Here is a 25,086-nt window from a genome sequence, read left to right on the forward strand (position 1 = left end):
TTTTGTTATCTGAGCACTTCCTTACTTTCTGGCACCACAAGATGCCCCAGGCTCCTAAAATCAGTCATTTCTCCGAGGACTTCTACTTCCTTTTATTAGAGAATATGATTAGAAATCAAAATCTAAGTGTTAGGTATGCTCTTTGTTATAGGAGTATCATTGTTTCTAGAGTCTTTCAGCTGACAGAGCAGGGAAATAGATGTGAATGTAGTATATATTTCCAGTGGACAGAATCTGGATCCACTTTTCTAAAGTTCACTACTTGCAGAGGTACTGTTTCAACCACCTAGAATTGTAATTAAGGCCAACAAATCTCTTTTTCTTACCCAACCCTAAGATCAATAAAACACAGCATATGAACAGAAGGCTTGAATATGGGATCGGAAGTGCAGGTATAACGTCCCTTGTACACACATTAAAAGGAGCTGCTTATTCTTCCAGTGCTTTGGTAAGCCTACAAAAAGTGTTGCTACATTTAAAGAAAACATACTTTTGAATCTCAATGTTTCCCTCAGGAAATAGGGACTATTATTTCTGGAAGGAATACTATACACCAGGGCTACCTCCCTAGATTTCCCACATGACCTACCTTACACAAAGGAAGTACAGAAGACAAAGATTAACAGCACTGGAGCTTGATTATCTTGTTTGACTTTTCTCCTTGGTCACATAGATCAGACTGCATTCTTTAATTTATGAGTGAGAAGTTTGATGGGGGTGAAACAGATGGCCTAGGGCAAATAAGACACAAAGTCATTCTGTGTTCTACCTAAAGGTTTTAAAGTCATTCATGCGAGGTTGGAGACAATTTGGTCTAATACACCCAGAAATATGGGGAGGGGGAAAGGTAATGTGTGGCTACAGATTTTAAGATGAACAAGTTTTGTAAGCAAGTGGCCTAGAAAGGAGTGAGAAAATTAAAGCAAGAAAAGGAAGAGTTTGGGTAGTGATAATTAGATACAGGCATGACGCCTTGGAAGTTGTCTGTACTAGAAGCACATCCGATTGTTACTCAGTTTTTACATTTTAACCTTATATTATCAGATAATTATATATTTAAATGAAGTTTTTAAAGGGTTTATAGATTTGTACTCTATAGTAATGTAAATCCTACATAGAATCATGCTGTTTCTATGATCAAAACTCTAGGAAATTATCATATTTTTTAGGTCACCTTAGAGCAGTTTTGTTTAGTTATAAGATTTATCCATTACTAGTCAAAATACAATTGTTCAAACAAGTTAATAGATGCACATTTTCTGTCTTTTGTGCTTTCAAGTTTTTCCATCTAAAAATATAGCGTATCTCTCTATTTCTTTCAAGTTCTCAGTATGAATAAGTCATTGCTATCTTATAAATTAATTCATAAGTCTTCTGCAAAATGAAAACTTTGGAGTAAAAGGTGATTTACAAAATGTGGTAACATAAAACCTACCTTTTCAAGTTTAATGTTATGTGGAACCAAGGAAGAGAGAGAGAAGATGAAAGAGCTTGTTTCAAGAGGTGAAGAGGAAACTCTTCACACCCAGCCTATTACTTCAATTTAGAAGTCTCTAAAACAATGCTGGCTTGAAAACAGTGGAGTAAATGATCATTAAGATATCATCTCCAATAATTTGAAATCTGTGATGCTTAGAAGAGTGTCTTAGAAATTGAAGACAAAGAGTCAAATTTATGGGGGACAATAAAAGCATAAAAACTGACCATGTTATTCAGTGTAGGCAGGTAATTTCAATGATCTGGAAAATGAAAGAAGCCTAAACCAGACGTAGGCCTGTTATCATATTTCCTGTGTAAAAGTGGAAGATTGTTGCTAACAAATGGATCCTATCCCTGAAGAAGTCAAAGACAGACATGCTTAGAACATCTCATGTTGGAAGATATATGACATTATCTAAATTGCAAATCTGAATACAAATCTGAAAATCAGATTCATTTATATTGTAGGCAGTATTTTGTCATTTCAGCTAGGCACAAGGCTATACTTGCCTGAAAGCAAGTGATCTTATCAGATGAAAGATAAATTTCCAAGTGCCATAAAGAAAAATTTTCAAGACCTTCTGGCAAAATGTCCAAATAATTAACAAGACAAAAAACAGATACTTGTCTGTTTCAAATAGCTCAATAGGAACATGCAAAGGAAGATAAATATAGAAAACCATTGTCAAAAATCTCAAAGAAATATAAGGGAATCCAGAATTTGGTATCTAGTCAGATATTTTCTAGGGTAAAGCCAAGAGAAAAAGGGTCTTTAAGTGCAAAATAACTTAAGCTATACTTGTATTTGTGAGCCCTTCTTGAGCAGTTTTCCAATGGATGGGCTTGGTTCAACCAAGTGACTAATGGAGAAGTTTGGTTAGGGGCTGATTATGAGCATTTAATGTATTTTAAAACATTTCATACTAAGAGACAGGTTGACATAAAGTGAAAATTTTATGTAAAAATGTTATGTTACATGCTATGACAAAAAAGATAATAAATTTCATAAAGAGGAGAAAGGAAAGAGAAGAGTACAGTGAGTTCATTAGAAAAAAAGTGAGAAGCAAATGATAGTATGAAAATCTTATAGATCAAATACTGATCGGTTAAATAAGAAATCAAGGAACAGAAAATTTTCTAAGAAAGTATAATATAAAAGTAGTTGTTAGAAGAAAAGATATATCTTAAATGTTAAAAGTATTTTAAAGCATAAAAACAGAATAAATTATGAATTAAAAGATGAGTAGGAAATATAATAAAAATAATTTTAACCAAAAATCTACTGCATTTTGAGACTAGTATTAGTCATATTGATTTATGGAAATAGATTTAACTCAATAATAAAAATTTTTAAATAAAAATTTAATATGGCTTTCAAAGTAAGGTTCAACTATATGCTGTATCTAAGAGATACTTACATAACAGAGTGATTCACCATCTGAGAATAAAGGGAAAGGCAAAGATATATAGGAATTTAAAAAGTAATTAGAAAGCATTGTCTGTATTGCCACTTGTGACAAAGCAGAGTTAAAGCCAGATATCATTAAATGTTATAAGTAACTGAGAAAGCATGTATGCTCAAGAGAAACAATGGAGAGGACAGGAAAAAAAGAATAGAAACTTAATAATGGGAACATATATGGCATCACTCTCAGTGTATAACTAGTCAGGTGGACAAAGAATAATACTGTTTATAAAAGTGAAAAAATGAATTAAACCTTCCATTTATAAAGCTAGAAAACCCCAGTGTTCATCACAGCACTGTTTATAATATCTAGGACATGGAAGCAACCTAGATGTCCATCAGCAGATGAATGGATAAGAAAGTTGTGGTACATATACACAATGGAGTATTACTCAGCCATTAAAAAGAACACATTTGAATCAGTTCTAATGAGGTGGATGAAACTGGAGCCTATGATACAGAGGGAAGTAAGCCAGAAAGAAAAACACCAATACAGTATACTAACACATATATACGGAATTTAGAAAGATGGTAATGATAACCCTGTGTGCGAGACAGCAAAAGAGACACAGATGTATAGACAGTCATTTGGACTCTGTGGGAGAGGGCGAGGGTGGGATGATTTGGGAGAATGGCATTGAAACATGTATAATATATAAGAAATGAATCGCCAGTCTAGGTTTGATGCAGGACACAGGATGCTTGGGGCTGGTGCACTGGGATGACCCAGAGAGATGGTATGGGGAGGGAGGTGGGAGGGGGGTTCAGGACTGGGAACACGTGTACACCCGTGGAGGATTCATGTTGATATATGGCAAAACCAATACAGTATTGTAAAATAAAGTAAAATTTAAAAAAAAATCAATTCAACCTTTAATATTAGGAAGATAATAAGAAAAATAAAAACAGAATAGAAACACAGCAAATGTGGATAATATATCAAAATACAAGGGGGGAAAGAACCACTGAAAGAGAAGAAATTAGTATAAAGACCACATTGCATACCACTTTTCAAATAAATTTGCATTTAAAGAAGTATATTCATCTTTTAGGAAAACAAATGAGTAAGGAAAAGTTTAAAGAAACCATTAAAAGATATAAACATTAATGAAAAATCCCATGAAAAAAAAATAGTTGTTGTTCAGTCATTAAGTCGTGTCCAACTCTGTGACCCCATGGACTGCAGCACACCAGGCTTCCCTGTCCTTCACTATCTCCCAGAGTTTCATCAAACTCATGTCAATTGAGCTGGTGAAATTACTCAGCTCAAATTGTTTCAAAAAAGGATTCTACTAAATTGACAAAATCAGAAAAGCCCAATGACATAAAAATAGTTCCAGACAGAGAATAGTGAAGGAAATCTTCCTATTTTTCTGAAACAACTATAACACTTAAGCTTAAACATAATAATAATATTACAGAACTAATGACTTTGGCATAGTAATCAAATATTTTATTAAATAAAATATTAGAATCTTATATAATTTTAAAATGGCCAAGTGAAATTTATTTCTGGAATGCAAAGATAATAGGAAAGTCACGTAACACATAAATACCATGAATAGAGTAGTCTGTAAACAACAAGCATTTATTTTTCACAATTCTGGAGGCTGAAAAGTCAAAGATCAAGATGCTTGCACATTTGGTTTTGGTTGAAAGCATTTTTATTATAAACTTACATGGCAGAAGCGGCAAGCTAGCTCTCTGGAGTCTCTTTTATAAAGAAGCACTAATTCTAGTGATGAGGGCTCTGCCCTCTAATGCCCTAATCACCTTCTCAAATACCCTCCTCACTGTAACATCATCTTGAGAGTTAGAATTTCAAAATATACCTTTTGGAGAAGACACAAACATTCAGTCCATAGCAAATGGCATTAATGGTTGCGTGTCCTGATATCCTGCTGGTTTAAGAGGGTGCTCAGGATTATCTTTAGTTCTTCCCTGAAAGTGAAATTTGTTCAGTTGTATCCAACTCTTTGCAAACCCATGGACAATACAGTCCATGGAATTCTCCAGGCCAGAATACTGGAGTGGGTAACCTTTCCCTTCTCCAAGGGATTTTCCCAACCCAAGGATCAGACCAAGGTCTCCCACATTGCAGGTGGATTCTTTACCAGCTGAGCCACAAGGGAAGCCCAAGAATACTGGAGAGGGTTGCCTATACCTTCTCCAGCAGATCTTCCCGACCCAGGAATTGAGCTGGGGTCTCCTGCAATGGAGTTGGGTTCTTTACCAACTGAGGTATCAGGGAAGCCCAGTTCTTCCCTGGAGCCTAATTAAATGAACAGTTACTTGCTTGTTATTATGGAAACTGGAGGAGAAACTTCAGTATCTACTGTAACTATTGGGGAATGTTAAGTTGGGTAAACTTTGGTCATATTAGCAGTAAAAACATGGACATACTTTTTTGGCTCTTTGAAGTTGTTTTCCCTAAGTGTGTTAGTCGCTCAGTTGTGTCAGACTCTTTGTGACCACGTGGACTGTACCCTGCCAGGCTCTTCTGTCCATGGAATTCTCCAGGCAAGAATACTAGAGTGGGTTGCCCTGCCCTTCTCCAGGGGATCTTCACAACCCAGAATAGAACCCCAAGTCTCCTACATTGCAAGTGGATTCTTTACCATTTGAGCCGTCAGGGAAGCCCAGTAAATATATCTTCATCACTAAATAAAGAAAGGGGTAAGAAAGAAACTATTGCTAAGAAACAACTGAGTTTAGTATTTGGTATGTTATTTTCTATTAAGACTTGACCTTTATTTCTTAACAATGATGACATATAGTATATACACAGATTTCATATACTGATTTAAATGGTTTTAATTAAATAATTGATTAATTTTATTTTTTAAAAACTGAAGTAGAGTTGATTTCCAACATCGCTTTAATTTGTGGTTTACTACATGGGGCTTCCCTGGTAACTCAGTTGGTAAAGAATCTGCATGCAATGCAGAAGACCAGGTTTCGATCCCTCAGTCGGGAAGATTCCCCCCCCGCCCCCACCCCACAGGAGGAAATGGCCACCCATTTCAGTATTCCTGCCTGGGAAATTCCTTGGACATGGGAGCCTGGTGGGCTACAGTCCATGGAGTTGCAAGAGTTGGAAACGACTTAGCAACTAAACCACCACCACGTGGTTTTACAATTATACAAATGATAACTGCCACAATGACTATAATCAAAACAGAAAAATAATAACAATTGTTCATAAGGATGTGGTGAAACTGTAATGTCATGCATTGTTGGTGGAAATATAAGAAGCCACTTTGGATAATGGCCCTCTCTGGTGGCTCAGTGGTAAAGAATCCACCTGCAGTGCAGAAGACACAGGAGATGTGGATTCGGTCCTTGGGTCAGAAGATCCCCTGGAGAAGGGCACAGCAACCCACTGCAGTATTCTTGCCTGGAGAATCTCCTGGACAGAGGAGGCTGGTGGGCTACAGTCCATAGGGTTGCAAAGAGTCAGACATGACTGAAGCAACTGAGCACGCATGCACACACTTTAGATAATGGGTTCTTACAAAGTGGTTCTTAAAAATTTCAGCATCCCTAACATATGAATCATCCTTTCTGTTCCTGCTATTCACTCAAGAGAAAAAGAAACAGAAAAACATTTGTCCACACAAATACTCGTGCACTAATTTCCAATGTAGCATTATTCTTAATAGCCAAAAAGTGGAAATAATTCAAGTACCCATCAGCTGGTAAATAAACACACTGTCATTCATTCATCAAGTAAAAATAATGAACTACTAATAAATAATACAGAATATATGAACTTATAAGTTATCATGCCTAGTGAAAGAGGCAAATTAGAAACAACTGCATCGTGCTTCATTTTATTTATGTGAAACATCCTAAAAAAGGCAAAACAGTATGGGGAGGATGTAGGTTAGTGGTTGCCTGGAGATGTGAATGGGAAGAAGGATTGTCTGCATTCAAGCCTGAAGAACTTTTAGGGGATGATGAAAATAATTTAAATAGGATCACACTGAAGGTGGCATATTTCTGTATATTTATAAAAATCATTGTATTATTCCTAAAAATGATTACAATTTTGGTAAGTAAATATATCAGTAAATCTGTTTTTAAAGTAATATGATAGCACATTCTCTATTAAAATTGCCTTTTCATTGTAAAAATGGAATGTTTTAAATATTGTGACAGTCCCATCTCACTTTTATGTAGCTGAAGTATGGAGCCAATGTCTGATGAGATTTTTTAAGAACTAAGCTAACAGGTAGAAAACGGCCTACTGCAACTTTTGTAGATAAAAGCACTCAAAGAAAAAGAATTCCCATTTGCTAATAGGTAATAACTTTAGCCAGCACAGTGAAAAATCCTAGAGAACACGGATATTCAGTTTTACTGACCATCTTATCCTTATTGCCTGTTATACTATTTCACACATAGTAGTGGGAGAGTCAATTACTAGTCAGGTTAATAAAAAAGTCCAGGGGGGTGGAATGCAAAAGTAGGAAGTCAAGAAATACCCAGAGTAATAGGTAGATTTGGCCTTGGAGTACAGAATGAAGCAGGGCAAAGGCTAATAGAGTTTTGCCAAGAGAACACACTGGTCATAGCAAACACCCTCGTCCAACAACACAAGAGAATACTCTACACATGGACATCACCAGATGGTCAATACCGAAATCAGATTGATTATATTCTTTGCAGCCAAAGATCGAGAAGCTCTATACAGTCAGCAAAAACAAGACCGGAGCTGACTGTGGCTCAGATCATGAACTCCTTTTTGCCAAATTCAGACTTAAATTGAAAGTAGGGAAAACCACTAGGCCATTCAATTATGACCTGAATCAAATCCCTCACAATTATACAGTGGAAATGAGAAATAGATTCAAGGGACTAGATCTGATAAACAGAGTGCCTGAAGAACTATGGATGGAGGTTTACGACATTGTACAGGAGGCAGGGATCAAGACCATCCCCAGGAAGAAGAAATAGGAAAAAAAATAAATGGTTTTCTGAGGAGGCCTTACAAATAGCTGTGAAAAGAAGAAAGGAAGAAAGAAATGGAAAAGTCAAGGGGGAGGAAAAGGGAAAGATATACCCTTAGCCCGGCGTTTCTGGAAATTAGCTAGGACTGTTCCCAAAGAGAATAGCAAGGATCAGGAGACATATATAGGAATAAGCCCTTCCCTCCCCCCATCTTCGCCTCTCCTTCAGTGATCAGATTGGTCAAAAAATAGAATGGGAAAGACTAGAGATCTCTTAAAGAAAATTAGAGATACCAAGGGAATATTTCATGCAAAGACGGGCTCAATAAAGGACAGAAATGGTATGGACCTAACAGAAGCAGAGATATTAAGAAGAGGTGACAAGAATACACAGAAGAACTATACAAAAAAATCTTCATGACCCAGATAATCATGATAGAATGATCACTCACCTAGAGCCAGACATCCTGGAATGTGAGGATTCCAGGGCCTTAGGAAATAGACCTTAGGAAGCACCCCTACAAACAAAGCTAGTGAAGGTGAACTGCACCTAGGAAGAAGGGTCTGTCTCTATGACAGAGTGTTTTTGCATACACATATTGTTATAGATCCTGAAGCCTTAGAATCAACTATGTGACTCAGCTTTCAGCTTTTCAACAGACATTATGAGAACTCTGGGAGGTGACCCCTGAGCCAGCCTCCACAATTGGTCTAATTGCTGGTTCTGCAGAGCACTCCTCATCGATTGAAGGCTTGACATGGTGGGTTTCTCCCCTTCAAGGTAAGGACTTTCTTCAACTCTGGGAATATCTTCACCAACAACAATCATATGTGACACCTCTTCTTGATCTGATGACATCTCGAAATCCTAAGATGGGCTGATATCACACATTGTACCTTAACTATGGACATAATGTGACTTTTAATTTTGATTATGTTTTAATTTGGCTTAATGACTATTTTGCCTTATATCTATAACTGTATAATGGGGTTTGTCTCTAACCATATGAAAGCTTTTAGGTTACAAATTGTTGTCTAGGCTCCTATGAGTGCCACAGCCTCCTCCAACTATTGGGGGCCCTGGATCAGAGACTCTCTATATGAGGGTTAGGAGAATATGTTGCCTCAGCAATTCAGGGATGATGCCCTTCAACAGAAGGACATAGTTATGGAATAAAAATGATGCCCCTTTCCCTTGGCAACATAATTCTCCTAAAAGAAAAGGGAGGGATGAGAGAGTCATTTTCTAGGCAGATTGATAAGAAGTCCAGTGTCCCGGAGGAGGAGAAAGGAGTTCAGGGCCCTCAAGGAGAAAGGGGTCTGGGGCTCTCAAGGAGAAAAGAACAAACCTTGTTTTCTACATTGCTTTGTCTTAGTCAATATGATAATGTATCTTGCTAGAGGTCATGTTTCTCCTTAACAAGAACCTTCTGACTAATCTTGTTATTTTAAGACTATATTGTGGGAGGGGTCTGGTGAGACCTTTCTATTGTTAGTGCTAATCTTGTTAATTTAAGATGTCTGTTCTGAGAGTGGGTCTGGTAAAAGTATATAAGGCCTTGATAAGACTTGTGAGTTGAGGGCATTCTCTGACCCTCTTCTGATGTCTATGTTGGACAGTTTCTCTGACCCTTCCGATACTTTAGTAAAACTCTGCTACACAAAAGCTCTTGAGTGATCAAGTTTGGTCCCTGGTCCCAAAGCTAAATCTTCTTCTTCAGAGATCATGAATCCAAACTGACATCGTTCACTGTAAGCTCTCAGTAGGCTTTTATGTAATTTATTGAATAAAAATTAAAGAACACATGTATCGATATACCATGTTTACTGAATTATTTTAGAAGCATCTGTAAAAAAAAGATTGTACAACTAAATGAATGTATTTTTATATCCTAATGGGCAATATTCCCTTTACTATAAAAAAGAAAGATTTTTAAAGAGACTAAATCATTAACTTTTTTGAATGAAATATTTAAGATTTTAAGTTGTATTAGGTTTTATGATATCAAACATATTTAAGATATTTTTCAAACTGTCACTGAATAATCAAACATGGAGAATCAAAGTCCTGAAATAAAAAAATCTTGGAATTGGCAGTAACTTTGAAATTCTATTTTCCATCTCATGTTCCATAAGAGGATTTATCTGATCTGTGAATTTAAGGACCCAGTTGAAAGAAATCAAATTCTAATTGTAGAACTGACTGCAAAATTAGATCACATTAGAACTATAAGGGTGTGTATCTTCATCAAAATTCAACAAACACCAAAATGATCAACTTCAAAATTTTCACGAAGAAGCCTAAAGAGAAAAGAAGGAGAAAGAAAAACAAATTAGCAAGATAGTATTTTAAACTTCATGATAAGTGTATCAAGTGCTTCCTAATGAGGAGTCTGAACTTGGGACAGGATGGAGAGGCTGTGCTCCTGTTCTGTAAGGAACTGGGCTGCAGCTGATTCCTGGCCCTGAGTTTCTGCTGTGGTAGAAACTCCTGCATGCTGGTTCTGGCTCATACTTTGAATCTGCTGTATCTGAGAAAGGGGAGGATTAGGGAATGTGTTTGTGATCCTTGAGAAGGAGATGACGAAGTTTGGTAGACGTGTCATAGACTACTACCCTGCAGTCTGAGAAAGGTTTGAAAGGTTGTCTTGGGGGTTTAGGGGACCATCAGAAGAATCCCTTTCTAGAAGGAATAGTGCATTGTGATTGATTTCAGACTACACCCATAGGGTCCTGTGTCAGTTAATAGTTGCTGAAGCTGAAGATCTGCTCATGGCAATACCAATATTTACTGTGCAGCCTCAGGGCTTCTGAATTACCATACATTAGTCTACTGTTAGTAGATAATAACTGATTTTCAGAACATTCTGCGTGGTTATGTAGAGAGCTCTAAAGCAGTACTCCTTTTCAGAAATTAGAACTTTAAGGAAAAGTACAAGTGTGTACAGGACCATCTTTTATGTATGGTTATGATAGTTATTTCGTGCATATGCTGTGTTTAGGTTATCGGCACTATGAATTTTCCTATTCTTTTGAAATGACTTCCTGATTACTCTGGAAGAGAAAATATTTACTGTCATATGCTTACATCTTTTCACTGCAGAGAACACATATATTACGGTAAGTCTGACCATTGGTTGCACAGACTGGCTCATGTTCTCCAGTACAAACGTATGATGAAAGTATGAACGACATGCAGTTTGTCTGAAAAATATTAAACAAAAACATGGAACTTATCAAATAACACAGAGGAAAAAACGTTCTTCAAGTCTAATATGAAATGCCGCACATCTAAGTGGGATAAATATATTCTGTATATAAGTTTAAGAACAAACCTCAGTACAACCACTACCCACTTAAAATGTAAAATATTGTCGATATTTTTTATGTCCATTATACTTCACAAAAAGACCACACAATTTTGTTGTTAAAATTTACAACATTAAAAATGTTATTATCATTTTTAACTTCCTAAAGAGTTAAGTGTTATCTTACCTTATGCATTTTTATTTTATATCGGAGGAAAGCTTCTGGGAAAGAAGAGATAAAAATGATACAGGATGAAAACAGGCATAGTCTCTGGTAGTAAGTGACACATCTTAGTAGCAGAAATGAAAATTGCCTGTACTAACAATACAAATATGACCGCAAAACACTAAGTTCACAAAATAGAACAAAGTAAAAAACCACTTTTTAATTCCCAGATTAATCTCACAGTGTGAAAAGTAAGGTCCTTTTTCTTTTTCTTTTTTTGCCATGCCTTGAGGAAGATAGAATGTTAGTTCTCCAACCAGTGATTGAACTTATCCCCCTGTGTAGTGGTATCATGGAGTCCTAACCATTGAATTTCCTGTCTTATTTTTTTAACTATTCCCATCACCTTGCTTTAGAGATACCATTGTCTTTTCATCTTTGTAGTTGAGATCCTCATCAAAGAAAACAAAGAAAGAAGTCACTTAATTATGAAGAAATTAATCAGTACTACCTGGTGGCTCAGTGGGTAAAGCGTCTGCCTCCAGTGTGGGAGACCGTGTTCAATCCCTGAGTCAGGAAGATCCCCTGGAGAAGGAAATGGCAACCCACTCCAGTACTCTTGCCTGGAAAATCCCATGGACTGAGAAGCCTGGTAGGCTACAGTCCGTGGGGTTGCAAAGAGTTGGACACGACTGACCAACTTCACTTCACTTCAACCTTACTGTATAAATTCTGAAATTTATTTAGCCACCATAAGCTTTAAGGAAGGTAACCCAGTGACAAGGTCAACAATGAGTTCCCTTCTTACACAAGGCCTTGAAAAAGAGGAATCAGCTGGCAAACACCAAATAAGATTGTCAAGAAATACCAGATCTAGGAGAAATCATTTCTCCTCACACTTTGCATATAACAACAATGGAATTGAGCCCCTGTAAGGAAGAAGAATTTAAAGTTCTTGAGTTACAGATGAACAAAAACATAAAACCTACTGTTCATTCAAACCCACTACTCTGTCTTCACTCGTCTGATGTGGGAAATGAAGAAAAGCAGCCATTGCTGCAGTTTAAAACAAGACATCTGTTACATGTACAGTTTCACTTTACCAGTTTAAGTATTACAAACCCAATAAAGTTGATTTACAGCAGTTGTTTACTGAATTTTCTAGGGTCTGTTTAACTCAGAGCTGGAAAATTTACTCACCAGAGCAAAGAAGAAATGCAAAGAAAATGATGAAAACAGCTTTGATCCATGATGAGAAGAAAGACATTTTATCAAGTCAGTAGATGAAAACTTTATAATGGTTGATAACTCATGAACAGAGAAAAATCCTGATTTTTCCTATAAATGGATAAACAGAATCTATAGTCCACACATATAATTGTTGGTAAAGGAACCATTCCAGTCCCCTAGATTACTAATTTAGGTGAACCATTTCCTTTTTTCTTCTTCCAACCCTCAGATTCAAGACATAACCTGTAGGCTGCATAGATACCTGAGAAAAGCGTGGGACAAAGTCTTGTTTGCATGGAAAAGAGGCTGCTTACCTTCCTTCCCAGCTCTGTACGTCAGCTCATAAGGAACCTGGCTATAGGTCGGGAAACATGCGCACGTGGGGCCGCCCTCCCAGCAGTTCTGCACACCAGGGCTAATGCCTGTGGTTCCACACCTGAACTACCTGGCACAGACAGATTGTGGAGAGTGAGACCAGCAGCTTTTGAAACTATCTACTTCACCTTTTCTCTTCAAGTCTCTCCTTAGTCTCCCAGCTAAGTTCTTCTTGATACAGAAAGGAGCTCAGTGGGGAAAGACAGAAGCCCCAGGACAGATAAAACACAGAGATATTCTTTGCCTTCACAGGGGCTGTCAAGTAAGTTCTTGAGAGATGCTTCACAAACACCCCTCAACAGATCTTCCCTCAGCAGGAGGTATGAGGACAACTTAATCTGATGAATCCAGATTTATGGGGAAGAGACCCAGTTAAAAAAAAAAATATATATATATATATGTAATAGATTTTAAGATAGAGAGGATATGTGAAAAGTTTCTAAGCGATTGAGCTGGAAAGAAACAAGAGGATTTAAGCAAGAAGAGTTTTGTGAACTATAATTACATATATACCTTTGACCCTTCATATCTTTCAATACCAAAATTGAATTATACTCAATTGAAAAATATTTATTATTCTTTTTTTTTTTTTACCTTGAGATAATAGTAGATTTACAATTGTAAGAAATAATAAGAGAAATCCAGTTTGACCAGTTTCCCCTAATGGTTACATCATGTAAAACTATTATACAATTTTACAACCAGTACTTGATGTTAGCTAGAAACCTTTTTAGGAGTCCATGACCAAGAATGTGGAACAAGTGTGTGTAGGCGAGGCCTGGGCAATGGTCTATTTTTAAAGTTCTCAGATACCTCTCAGGAGCAGCCAGCTTTTGGCAAGCCTGGCTCAGGGCACAGGATGTGAATTTCTGGGATAGAAGAGAAAGAAGGCTGGGAAGTTAAGCTGAGAACACATGGAGTGATGCCCTGAATTTTTGTTCAATAATTTTATCTTCACAGCATAGGTAATGAAAGACACTGAAGGCATTTCAAGGAAATGAGAGATTTGATCAGAGTTATCTTTTCCTTATTAACTAATCTACCTCATAGTCTGAGTCATTGGAAAGGGCTTTAGCAGTTCAAAGATCAGGGTACAAATTCAGTCTGTCCTTTAACTTTGACTCAGTATTTAGACTTTCTAGGCAATGGCACCCCACTCCAGTACTCTTGCCTGGAAAATCCCATGGACAGAGGAGCCTGGTAGGCTGTAGTCCATGGAGTCGCTAAGAGTCGGACATGACTGAGCAACTTCACTTTCACTTTTCACTTTCATGCATTGGAGAAGACAATGGCACCCCACTCCAGTGTTCTTGCCTGGAGAATCCCAGGGACGGCGGAGCCTGTTGGGCTGCCATCTATGGGGTCGCACAAAGTCGGACGCGACTGAAGCGACTTAGCAGCAGCAGTGTAACTCTGCTTATTTTAAATGTGAGAGTAATATATCCACATGCCTTTGTTCGTCTTAAATGTTACATGTAAAATACTTAAACTATTTCCATTCAAGTTGTGTAGTTGGAAGATATTTGTCATTCTGTTACTGTGCCTTTTCAAAGTGAAGAGACCCAGGGTTTAGAAAGAAACATTTAAGATTATTAATTTATTAGGCCAACTTAATTGAAGGACCCACATATAGTAAAGTAACTATTATGCTTAGAGTAGCTCTTGGATTTAATTATTTAGATGCCATCAGAGATGCCTGTGATGGACCAATTCATATACTGCAGGATATTTTAGGGAAAAGTAAACTGAAGCTTAAAGGGGAAGTTATAGAGAAGCTCTTTATATACCATGCACTTAAATTTATTTATCAACAGAGATTAAGAGGAGGAGAGACAATCTGACTCACAGCAGGCTATAAAATTTTGAAATTCACCGGAAAAGGAAATGTTAGACTTGAGGATTTTTTAATATTAACTTCATAACAAAAAAAAATGTATATTTTCTTTAAATTGTGCAGGGATGGTGGTGAGAAAGAAAACACTTGAGTTGAGAAGATAGATATTTTAACAGAGAGAGAATAGGAACATAGAGCAGTTTCCATCTTTCCCAAGTCAGTATTACTGTAAATGGGGAGCAAAGAAACTCACCACTCTAGACAATACTAGAGATGAGCTACATGGATTTAATTTACATATGTAAAACGCTAGCTCTGCCTAATACTGGACCCTCCTCCAGGTAACTGTATAATACAGGTTTTTTTTTTTTTTTTGAGACCACATACATTTAAAAACTGAATTATTCAAGGGCATATATACTAAATGGCCAAAAGTGACTGGATTCTTCTAATGAGATTCATATCTCAGAGCCCAAAGGGATTTGATAACAGTTAAGACCAGTAGACAAAAGAGTTGGATTGGAAATGGGCAGTTCTTCATGAAACATGTGTTTGGAGGTTAGAGAGTGATGCTTTTTAAAAAAATGTTTATTGAAATGTTGTTGATTTACAATGTTGTGTCAGTCAGTCTCAGGTGTACAGCAAAGTGATTGTTCAGTTCAGTTCAGTTCAGTTCAGTCACTCAGTTGTGTCCGACTCTTTGCGACCCCATGAATCGCAGCACGCCAGGCCTCCCTGTTCATCACCATCTCCCGGACTTCACTCAGACTCACGTCCATCGAGTCGGTGATGCCATCCAGCCATCTCATCCTCTGTCATCCCCTTCTCCTCCTGCCCCCAATCCCTCCCAGCATCAGCGTCTTTTTCAATAAGTCAACTCTTCTCATGAGGTAGCCAAAGTACTGGAGTCTCAGCTTTAGCATCATTCCTTCCAAAGAAATCCCAGGGTTGATCTCCTTCAGAATGGACTGGTTGGATCTCCCTGCAGTCCAAGGGACTCTCAAGAGTCTTCTCCAACACCACAGTTCAAAAGCATAAATTCTTCGGTGCTCAGCCTTCTTCACAGACCAACTCTCACATCCATACATGACTACTGGGAAAACTATAGCCTTGACTAGATGGACCTTAGTCGGCAAAGTAATGTCTCTGCTTTTCAATATACTATCTAGGTTGATCGTAACTTTTCTTCCAAGGAATAAGCGTCTTTTAATTTCACGGCTGCAGTCACCATCCGCAGTGATTTTGGAGCCCAAAAAAATAAAGTGTGACACTGTTTCCACTGTTTCCCCATCTATTTCCCATGAAGTGATGGGACCATATGCAATGATCTTTGTTTTCTGAATGTTGAGCTTTAAGCCAACTTTTTCACTCTCCTCTTTCACTTTCATCAAGAAGCTTTTTAGTTCCTTTTCACTTTCTACCATAAGGTGGTGTCATCTGCATATCTGAGGTTATTGCTATTTCTCCGGGCAGTCTTGATTCCAGCTTGTGTTTCTTCCAGTCCAGCATTTCTCATGATGTACTCTGCATAGAAGTTAAATAAGCAGGGTGACAATATACAGCCTTGACGTACTCCTTTTCCTATTTGGAACCAGTCTGTTGTTCCATGTCCAGTTCTAACTGTTGCTTCCTGACCTGCATACAGCTTTCTCAAGAGACAGGTCAGGTGGTCTGGAATTCCCATCTCTCTCAGAATTTTCCACAGTTTATTGTGATCCACACAGTCAAAGGCTTTGGCATAGTCAATAAAGCAGAAATAAATGTTTTTCTGGAACTCTCTTGCTTTTTCCATGATCCAGCGGATGTTGGCAATTTGATCTCTGGTTCCTCTACCTTTTCTAAAACCAGCTTGAACATCAGGAAGTTCACGGTTCACGTATGCTGAAGCCTGGCTTGGAGAATTTTGAGCATTACTTTACTAGCATGTGAGATGAGTGCAATTGTGCAGTAGTTGGACCATTCTTTGGCATTGCCTTTCTTTGGGATTGGAATGAAAACTGACCATTTCCAGTCCTGTGGCCCCTGCTGAGTTTTCCAAATTTGCTGGCATATTGAGTGCAGCCCTTTCACAGCATCATCTTTCAGGATTTGAAATAGCTCAACTGGAATTCCATCACCTCCACTAGCTTTGTTCGTAGTGATGCTTTCTAAGGCCCACTTGACTTCCCATTGCAGGATGTCTGGCTCTAGATGAGTGATCACACCATCGTTATTATCCGGGTTGTGAAGATCTTTTTTGTACAGTTCTTCTGTGTATTCTTGCCACCTCTTCTTAATATCTTCTTCTTCTGTTAGGTCCATACCATTTCTGTCCTTTATTGAGCCCATCTTTGCATGTAATGTTCCCTTGGTATCTCTAATTTTTTGAAGAGATCTCTAGTCCTTCCCATTCTGTTCTTTTCCTCTATTTCTTTGCATTGATCGCTGAAGAAGGCTTTCTTATCTCTTCTTGCTATTCTTTGGAACTCTGCATTCAGATGCTTATATCTTTCCTTTTCTCCTTTGCTTTTCACTTCTCTTCTTTTCACCGCTATTTGTAAGGCCTCCCCAGACAGTCATTTTACTTTTTTACATTTCTTTTCCATGGGGATGGTCTTGATCCCTGTACAATGTCAGGAACCTTATTCCGTAGTTCATCAGGCACTCTATCTATCAGATCTAGGCCCTTAAATCTATTTCTCACTTCCACTGTGTAATCATAAGGGATTTGATTTAGGTCATACCTGAATGGTCTAGCGGTTTTCCCTACTTTCTTCAGTTTAAGTCTGAATTTGGTAATAAGGAGTTCATGATCTGAGCCATAGTCCGCTCCCGGTCTTGTTTTTGTTGTTTTGTTGACTGTATAGAGCTTGTCCATCTTTGGCTGCAAACAATATAATCAATCTGATTGTGGTGTTGACCATCTGGTGATGTCCATGTGTAGAGTCTTCTCTTGTTCTGTTGGAAGAGGGTGTTTGCTATGACTAGTGCATTTTCTTGGCAAAACTCTATTAGTTTTCCCTGTTTCATTCTGCATTCCAAGGCCAAATTTGCCTGTTACTCTAGGTGTTTCTTGATTTCCTACTTTTGCATTCCAGTCCCCTATAATGAAAAGGACATCTTTTTTGGGTGTTAGTTCTAAAAGGTCTTGTAGGTCTTCATGGAACAGTTCAACTTCAGCTCCTTCAGCGTTACTGGTTGGGGCATAGATTTGGATTACCATGATATTGAATGGTTTGCCTTGGAGACAAACAGACAAACATTCTGTCGTTTTTGAGATTGCATCCAAGTACTGCATTTCGGACTCTTTGTTGACCATGATGGCTACTCCATTTCTTCTAAGGGATTCCTACCCGCAGTAGTAGATATAATGGTCATCTGAGTTAAATTCACCCATTCCAGTCTATTTTAGTTTGCTGATTCCTAGAATGTCGATGTTCACTCTTGCCATCTCTTGTTTGACCACTTCCAATTTGCCTGGATTCATGGACCTGACATTCCAGGTTCCTATGCAATACTGCTCTTTACAGCATCAGACCTTGCTTCTATCACCAGTCACACCCACAGCTGGGTATTGTTTTTGCCTGGCTCCATCCCTTCATTCTTTCTGGAGTTATTTCTCCACTGATCTCCAGTAGCATATTGGGCACCTACTGACCTGGGGAGTTCCTCTTTCAGTATCCTATCATTTTGCCTTTTCATACTGTTCATGGGGTTCTCAAGGCAAGAATACTGAAGTGGTTTGCCATTAAAACTGCTGCGCTGGTTACTGGTCCCAAAGCTAAATCTTCTTCAGAGATGACGAATCTGACATCGTTCACCATAAGCTGTCATGACTGCACCAATTAATGTTCACACCAACAGTGTAAGAGGGTTCATATTTCTCCACACCCTCCTTAGCATTTATTATTTGCAGACTTTTGGATGATGGCCATTCTGACAGTATAAAGTGATACCTCATTGTGGTTTGATTTGTATTTCTATAAAAATTAACAGTGTTGGGCATCTTTTTGTTATGCTCTGAGCCCGTATCTCCGAACTGACCGAGAGAGAGAGCAAGTCCACCACAGTAATGCAAAGGCAAGAAGGGAGTTTATCTCTAGCGTGCTAGGGCCCAAGTCTCATCCCACACAAGGGAATCCGACAAGAGCCCCGAACAAAGGAGTATGGCGGCTTATTATACAGGCAGTTCTTTGTCTCAGTTACAGGAGTAGCTGGCGTTACATGATTGGCCAGGCAGGATGAGCGCATATCCTGTCTCTTTCTGGTAAACATGACTCAGGTCCTAGAGCCCGTCGTTTGGTCCCTAACACTTTTCATGTGGCTCTTGGCTATCTATCTGTATGTCTTATTTGAAGAAATATTTATTCAGGTCTCCTGCCTATTTTTTGATTGGATTGTTTGCTCTTTTTTTATATTGAGCTGTATGTGCTTTTTGTATATTTTGGAACTAAATATACTACGTTTTAGGTAAAGAATATGAATAAGAGTAAAGTTTGTTGTGAAGTTTTTAAGGAAAAATAGATATATTTTGGAACAGAATATACATGTTGAATAGAACATATATATAGTATATAAATAGTTTATAATATTAGTAATACTAGTAGTATTATTAGTACCATTAGTATACTATTAATAATGTCACTATTATACTGTGAATAGTAATAGTATTACTATTAATACTATTAGTATGCTATATTATATATAATATATATACTATATATTAGTATACTATTAGTATACTAGTAATAATAGTATATAAATATAGTATACATACTATATTTATTTATATATATAAAACATCCAGCAATGCTGCACAGTTTTGATTATTGTAGCTATATAGTAGTAGATAGATACTAAGACTGAAAATCATGTATTTTGACTTTTCCGAATTGTTTTATTAAATTGTTTTAGCAGTTCTAGTTCTTTGTCATTCCATGTAAATTTTAAGTTACTTTTATCTACAGTAAATCTTTTTGGAATTTGAACAGAAAATTTTTAGACTAATTTTTGCTTTAGGATAGATTCACATCTTTACTATTTTAAGCCTTCCAATTATGAAAGCCATATGTTGCTCTATTTATTTAAATTTTCTGGTGTGTCTTACAAGTCTTACAAGTAAATGTCATGGTGTAAAACAAACAGCACTCTTATGACATTTACATTTTTCTTCACCTGGATTATTGAGTTAAAGTGCCCTTGCCTTGATACATTTGTGTAAATGGCTGCCTGGAGCATCTTTTAAACTTAGCATGGTATATGGTGTTTGCATAAGTGTCCTGGAAGTAACTAAGGGCCAAAGGAAGTTGGGTAATGAACAACAGAAAGGGTTAGAGACAAGTTAGATAAAGGAAAGGCTTGGCCACTAGATATTTGTCTTAAGGCTTCTTGTGCCTCCATGAACATGGGTTCCATAATACCTAATACTTTTCAGTCAGTAATGTCCATCTCAATAAAACAACTTATTTTCAAACCCTGTCAGACCTTCCATGAATGTCTCCATTAAGATACTTTGCTCCAGCACTTAAATTCTGCAGCACATATGATACAGCACTTAGATCCCTATGTTTTGAACACATAGTTCATTTTCATTGTAAGATTGTAAGCTTTTTGGCAGTTCCTAGAATAGTACAATATGTACAGTTAATTCATTAGTACTTAGACGAATGGAAAGTATTAATTTGGACATGATTTCTGGTTATGCGCTAATCCATTGGCATTTTGGAGAAGAGCATGGTTATTCTTGCCTGGGGAATCCCATGGACAAAGGAGTCTTGCAGGCTGCAGTCTGTGGGGTAACAGAGAGTTGGACATGACTGAAGTGACTGAGAACACACACACCAGTAGCATTTGCAATTTTAGAGGAGGAGGAGGAGGCTTGGGTAATCATCACCAAAACACAAAACTATTACTATTTCATAATATGTAACCTGTAGTGTTTGTTGTAATGGCTCTTATACATGGGTGTCAGAGGAACTAAGCAGCATTAGGATGTGTCTAGAGGAACAAGCTTCCCTGGTGGCTCAGACGCTAAAGCATCTGCCTGCAATGTGGGAAACCTGGGTTCGATCCCTGGGTCGGGAAGATCCCCTGGAGAAGGAAATGGCAACCCACTCCAGTATTCTTGCCTGGAGAATCCCATAGGTGGAGGAGCCTGGTGGGCTACAGTCCATGGGGCTGCAAAGAGTCAGACATGACTGAGCGACTTCACTTTCACTTAGAGGAACAAGCAGGTTCAGAACAGCCAGAGTCACCCTGTCCACACAGTACCCAGAAAACACTGCAGGATAGATGCAGCGATGGCTGTGCACACAGACATCTAGCTTGATTGAGGGAACATCTAACCCTGATTGAGGGTTAGATCTTAGTAACCCCATCCTGGCTCAGAATGTCAGCCTGGAAAATGAAGAGAATATTTTGGTGTCTATCACTCTTTGGGAATGTTAATATAGGTAACATTATTTAGCATTTAAAAGCTTTGACATATTTTGTTCCTTTCTTGAGGATTATTTTTTCCCTTCTGATAGTAAATACATGCTTTAGTTAAGGTGGAAGATTCTGAAAGTTGCAAAAGTAAAGATGAACAGTTCCACCGCCATGATGCAGCCACTTTAATATTTGGTGTATTATCTTCTATTTAATTTTGTTCTTATTTAAGAAAATAAGAACCTAAGGCCATAGTGTACATATATAAATTTATTATACCGAATAAAGTGCATTTTGATGATTGCAAAAGAAGAGGCAATCCTATAAGGGCAATAATCCAAAATACAGTTAATAACAAGTGTTGGTAAGAAAATGGAAAGACCAGTATACTCATACATTGTTGATGAGAATATTAAAAGGTACATTCACTTTGAAAAATAGTTTGGCATTTCCTTGTAAAGTTTAACATATACTTGCCACTCCTAGGAATTTACCTAGAAGAAATGATAATATAAGTCTATAAAAAGACTTACTCAATAATATCATAGTAACATTAGTCATAATAGTCATATTGTGGAATCAATTAGTGGATATTGTCTATCAATTAGTGGATAAGTTTTACACATTATTGATACGAATTTTGTAGAAGCTTAATGTCAGTGCTGGTAATTGGTTATGTAGGTGAATATTGGTACATCTCCAGGCAATAACGTTTGGGTAACAACACACACACATACAAACATGCAATGGAAAATTACTCTGCCATATAAAAGAGTGAAATAACTGCCATTTGCAGCAACGTTGATGGGGCTCACTTAACGTACTAAGTGAGGTAAGCCAGACAGAGAATGACACATGCATATGATATCACTTATATGTGATTCTAAAAAAGTGATACAAATGAACTTATTTCCAAAACATAAATAGACTGAAGGACATAGAAGACAAGCTTTTGGTTACCAACTAGGTGTGTGTGGGGGGTGGGGGGGGCAGAGCAGAGAGGGGTAAATTAGAAATTCAGGAATAACATATAAACAATACTATAAATACAATGGGCTTCCCTTACAACTCAGCTGGTAATAATCCACCTGCAATGCAGGAGACCCTGATTAATTTTCTGGGTTGTGAAGATCACCTGGAGAAGGAAAAGGTTACCATACATACAATAGATAGACAGTAAACAACTAATATATAGCACAAGGAGCTATACTTAATATGTGTAATAACCTAGAAGAGAAGAATATGAGAAAGTATATATGCATATGTGCATGAGTGAGTGAGTGAAGTCGCTCAGTCGTGTCTGACTCTTTGTGATCCCATGGACTGTAGCCCACCAGGCTCCTCTGTCCATGGAATTCTCCAGGCAAGACAGAATCACTTTACTGTACACCTGAAACTAACAAAATATTGTAAATCAAGTATTCTTCAGTTAAATTTTTTTTAAAAATTTATTAAGTAAAAGAATCAGTTCAGTTCAGTCTCTCAGTCATGTCTGACTCCATAGACTGCAGGACACAGGTCCTACCTGTCCAACACTAACTCCCAGAGTTTACTCAAACTCATGTCCATTGAGTCGGTGATGCCATCCAACCATCTAATCCTCCATCGTCCCATTCTCCTCCTGCCCTCAATCTTTCCAAGCATAAGGGTTTTTTCCAGTGAGTCAGTTCTTCACATCAGGTGACCAAAGTATTCAGCTTCGACATCAGTCCTTCCAATGAACACCCAGGACTGATCTCCTTTAGGATGGACTGGTTGGATCTCCTTGCAGTCCAAGGGACTCTCAAGAGTCTTCTCCAACACCACAGTTCAAAAGCATCAATTCTTCGGTGCTCAGCTTTCTTATAGTCCAACTCTCACATCCATACATGACTACTAGAAAAACTATAGCTTTGACTAGATGGACCTTTGTTGGCAAAGTAATGTCTCTACTTTTTAATATGCTGTTTAGGTTGGTCATAACTTTCCTTCCAAAGAGTAAGCGTATTTAATTTCATGACTGCAGTCACCATCTTCAGTGATTTTGGAGCCCAAGAAAATAGTCTGCCACTGTTTCCACTGTTTCCCCATCTATTTCCCATGAAGTGATGGGACCAGATGCCATGATCTTAGTTTTCTGAATGTTGAGTTTTAAGCCAACTTTTTCACTCTCCTCTTTCACTTTCATCAAGAGGCTTTTTTGCCATAAGGGTGGTGTCATCTGCATATCTGAAGTTATTGGCATTTCTCCCAGAAATCTTGATTCTAGCTTGTGCTTCCTCCAGCCCAGTGTTTCTCATGATGTACTCTGCATATAAGTTAAATAAGCAGGGTGACAATATACAGCCTGGACGTACTCCTTTTCCTATTTCGAACCAGTCTGTTGTTTCATGTCCAGTTCTAACTGTTGCTTCCTGATCTGCATACAGATTTCTCAAGAGGCAGGTCAGGTGGTCTGGTATTCCCATGTCTTTCAGAATTTTCCAGAGTTTGTTGTGGTCCACACAGTCAAAGGCTTTGGCATAGTCAGTAAAGCAGAAGTAGATGTTTTTCAGGAACTCTCTTGCTTTTTTGATGATCCAACAGATGTTGGCAATTTGCTCTCTGGTTCCTCTGCCTCTTCTAAAACCAGCTTGAACATCTGGAAGTTCACGGTTCACGTATTGCTGAAGCCTGACTTGGAGAATTTTGAGCATTACTTTGCTAGTGTGTGAGATGAGTGCAATTGTGTGGTAGGTTGAGCATTCTTTGGCATTTCCTTTCTTTGGGATTGGAATGAAAACTGACCATTTCCAGTCCTGTGGCCACTGCTGAGTTTTCCAAGTTTTCTGGCATATTGAGTGCAACACTTTCACAGCATCATCTTTGAGGATTTGAAATAGCTCAACTGGAATTCCATCACCTCCACTAGCTTTGATTGTAGTGATGCTTTCTAAGGCCCACTTGACTTCCCATTGCAGGATGTCTGGCTCTTGGTGAGTGATCACACCTTCATGATCATATGGGTCTTGAAGATCAGTCTTGTACAGTTCTACTGTGTATTCTTGCCACCTCTTCTTAATATCTTCTGCTTCTGTTAGGTCCAGACCATTTCTGTCCTTTATTGAGCCCATCTTTGCATAAAATGTTCCCTTGGTATCTCTAATTTTCTTCAAGATATCTCTGGTCTTTCCCACTCTATTGTTTTCCTCTATTTGTTTGCATTGATCACTGAGGAAGGCTTTCTTATCTCTCCTTGTATTCCTTGGAACTCTGCATTCAAATGGGTGTATCTTTCCTTTACTCCTTTGCTTTTTTTTCATTTCTTTTCTTTTCAAAGCTATTTGTAAGGCCTCCTCGGATAGCCATTTTGCTTTTTTGCATTTCTTTTCCATGGGGATGGTCTTGATCCCTGTCTCTTGCACAATGTCATGAACCTCATTCCATAGTTCATCAGGCACTCTGTCTATCAGATCTAGTCCCTTAAATCTATTTCTAACTTCCACTGTATAATTGTTAGGGATTTGATTTAGGTCATATTTGAATGATCTAATGGTTTTCCCTACTTTCTTCAATTTAAGTCTGAATTTGGCAATAAGGGGTTTATGATCTGAGGCACTGTCAGCTCCTGGTCTTGTTTTTGCTGATTGTATAGAGCTTGTCCATCTTTGGCTGCAAAGAATATAATCAATCTGATTGTGGTGTTGACCATCTGGTGATGTCCATGTGTAGAGTCTTCTCTTGTGTTGTTGGAAGAGGATGTTTGCTATGATCAGTGCATTATCTTGGCAGAAATCTATTAGCCTTTGCCCTGTTTCATTCTGTACTCCAAGGCCAAATTTGCCTATTACTCCAGGTGTTTCTTGACTTCCTACTCTTGCAATCCAGTCCCCTATAATAGACATCTTTTTTGG

The 25,086-nt window shown here is 37.9% G+C and overlaps 1 protein-coding gene across 1 annotated transcript; it reads right to left on the bottom strand.

Annotated features, from left to right (window-relative positions):
* Positions 9,663 to 12,705, bottom strand: LOC106502347 (sperm-associated acrosin inhibitor-like). Its single transcript, XM_013965501.2, has 4 exons — positions 12,571 to 12,705; positions 11,392 to 11,426; positions 10,985 to 11,100; positions 9,663 to 10,197 (listed from the first exon to the last, which is right to left on the bottom strand). Exons 1-4 carry the CDS (start codon positions 12,635 to 12,637, stop codon positions 10,152 to 10,154), a joined length of 264 nt encoding a protein of 87 aa, XP_013820955.1. The 5' UTR covers positions 12,638 to 12,705; the 3' UTR covers positions 9,663 to 10,151.

The sequence above is a fragment of the Capra hircus genome, chromosome 7, assembly GCF_001704415.2.
Source record: "Capra hircus breed San Clemente chromosome 7, ASM170441v1, whole genome shotgun sequence".
NCBI classification, from domain to species: Eukaryota; Metazoa; Chordata; class Mammalia; order Artiodactyla; family Bovidae; genus Capra; species Capra hircus.

Bases quoted from the DNA above. Each gene is read 5' to 3' on its own strand.
- LOC106502347 (XM_013965501.2), bottom strand. From the start codon at position 12,637: ATGTCTTTCTTCTCATCATGGATCAAAGCTGTTTTCATCATTTTCTTT. The intron at 11,427-12,570 runs GTGAGTAAATTT...CTTCTTTCCCAG, and splicing joins TGCATTTCTTCTTTGCTCTG to AAGCTTTCCTCCGATATAAA. The intron at 10,198-10,984 runs GTAAGCATATGA...TTTTCTCTTTAG, and splicing joins GTTCTCTGCAGTGAAAAGAT to GCTTCTTCGTGAAAATTTTG.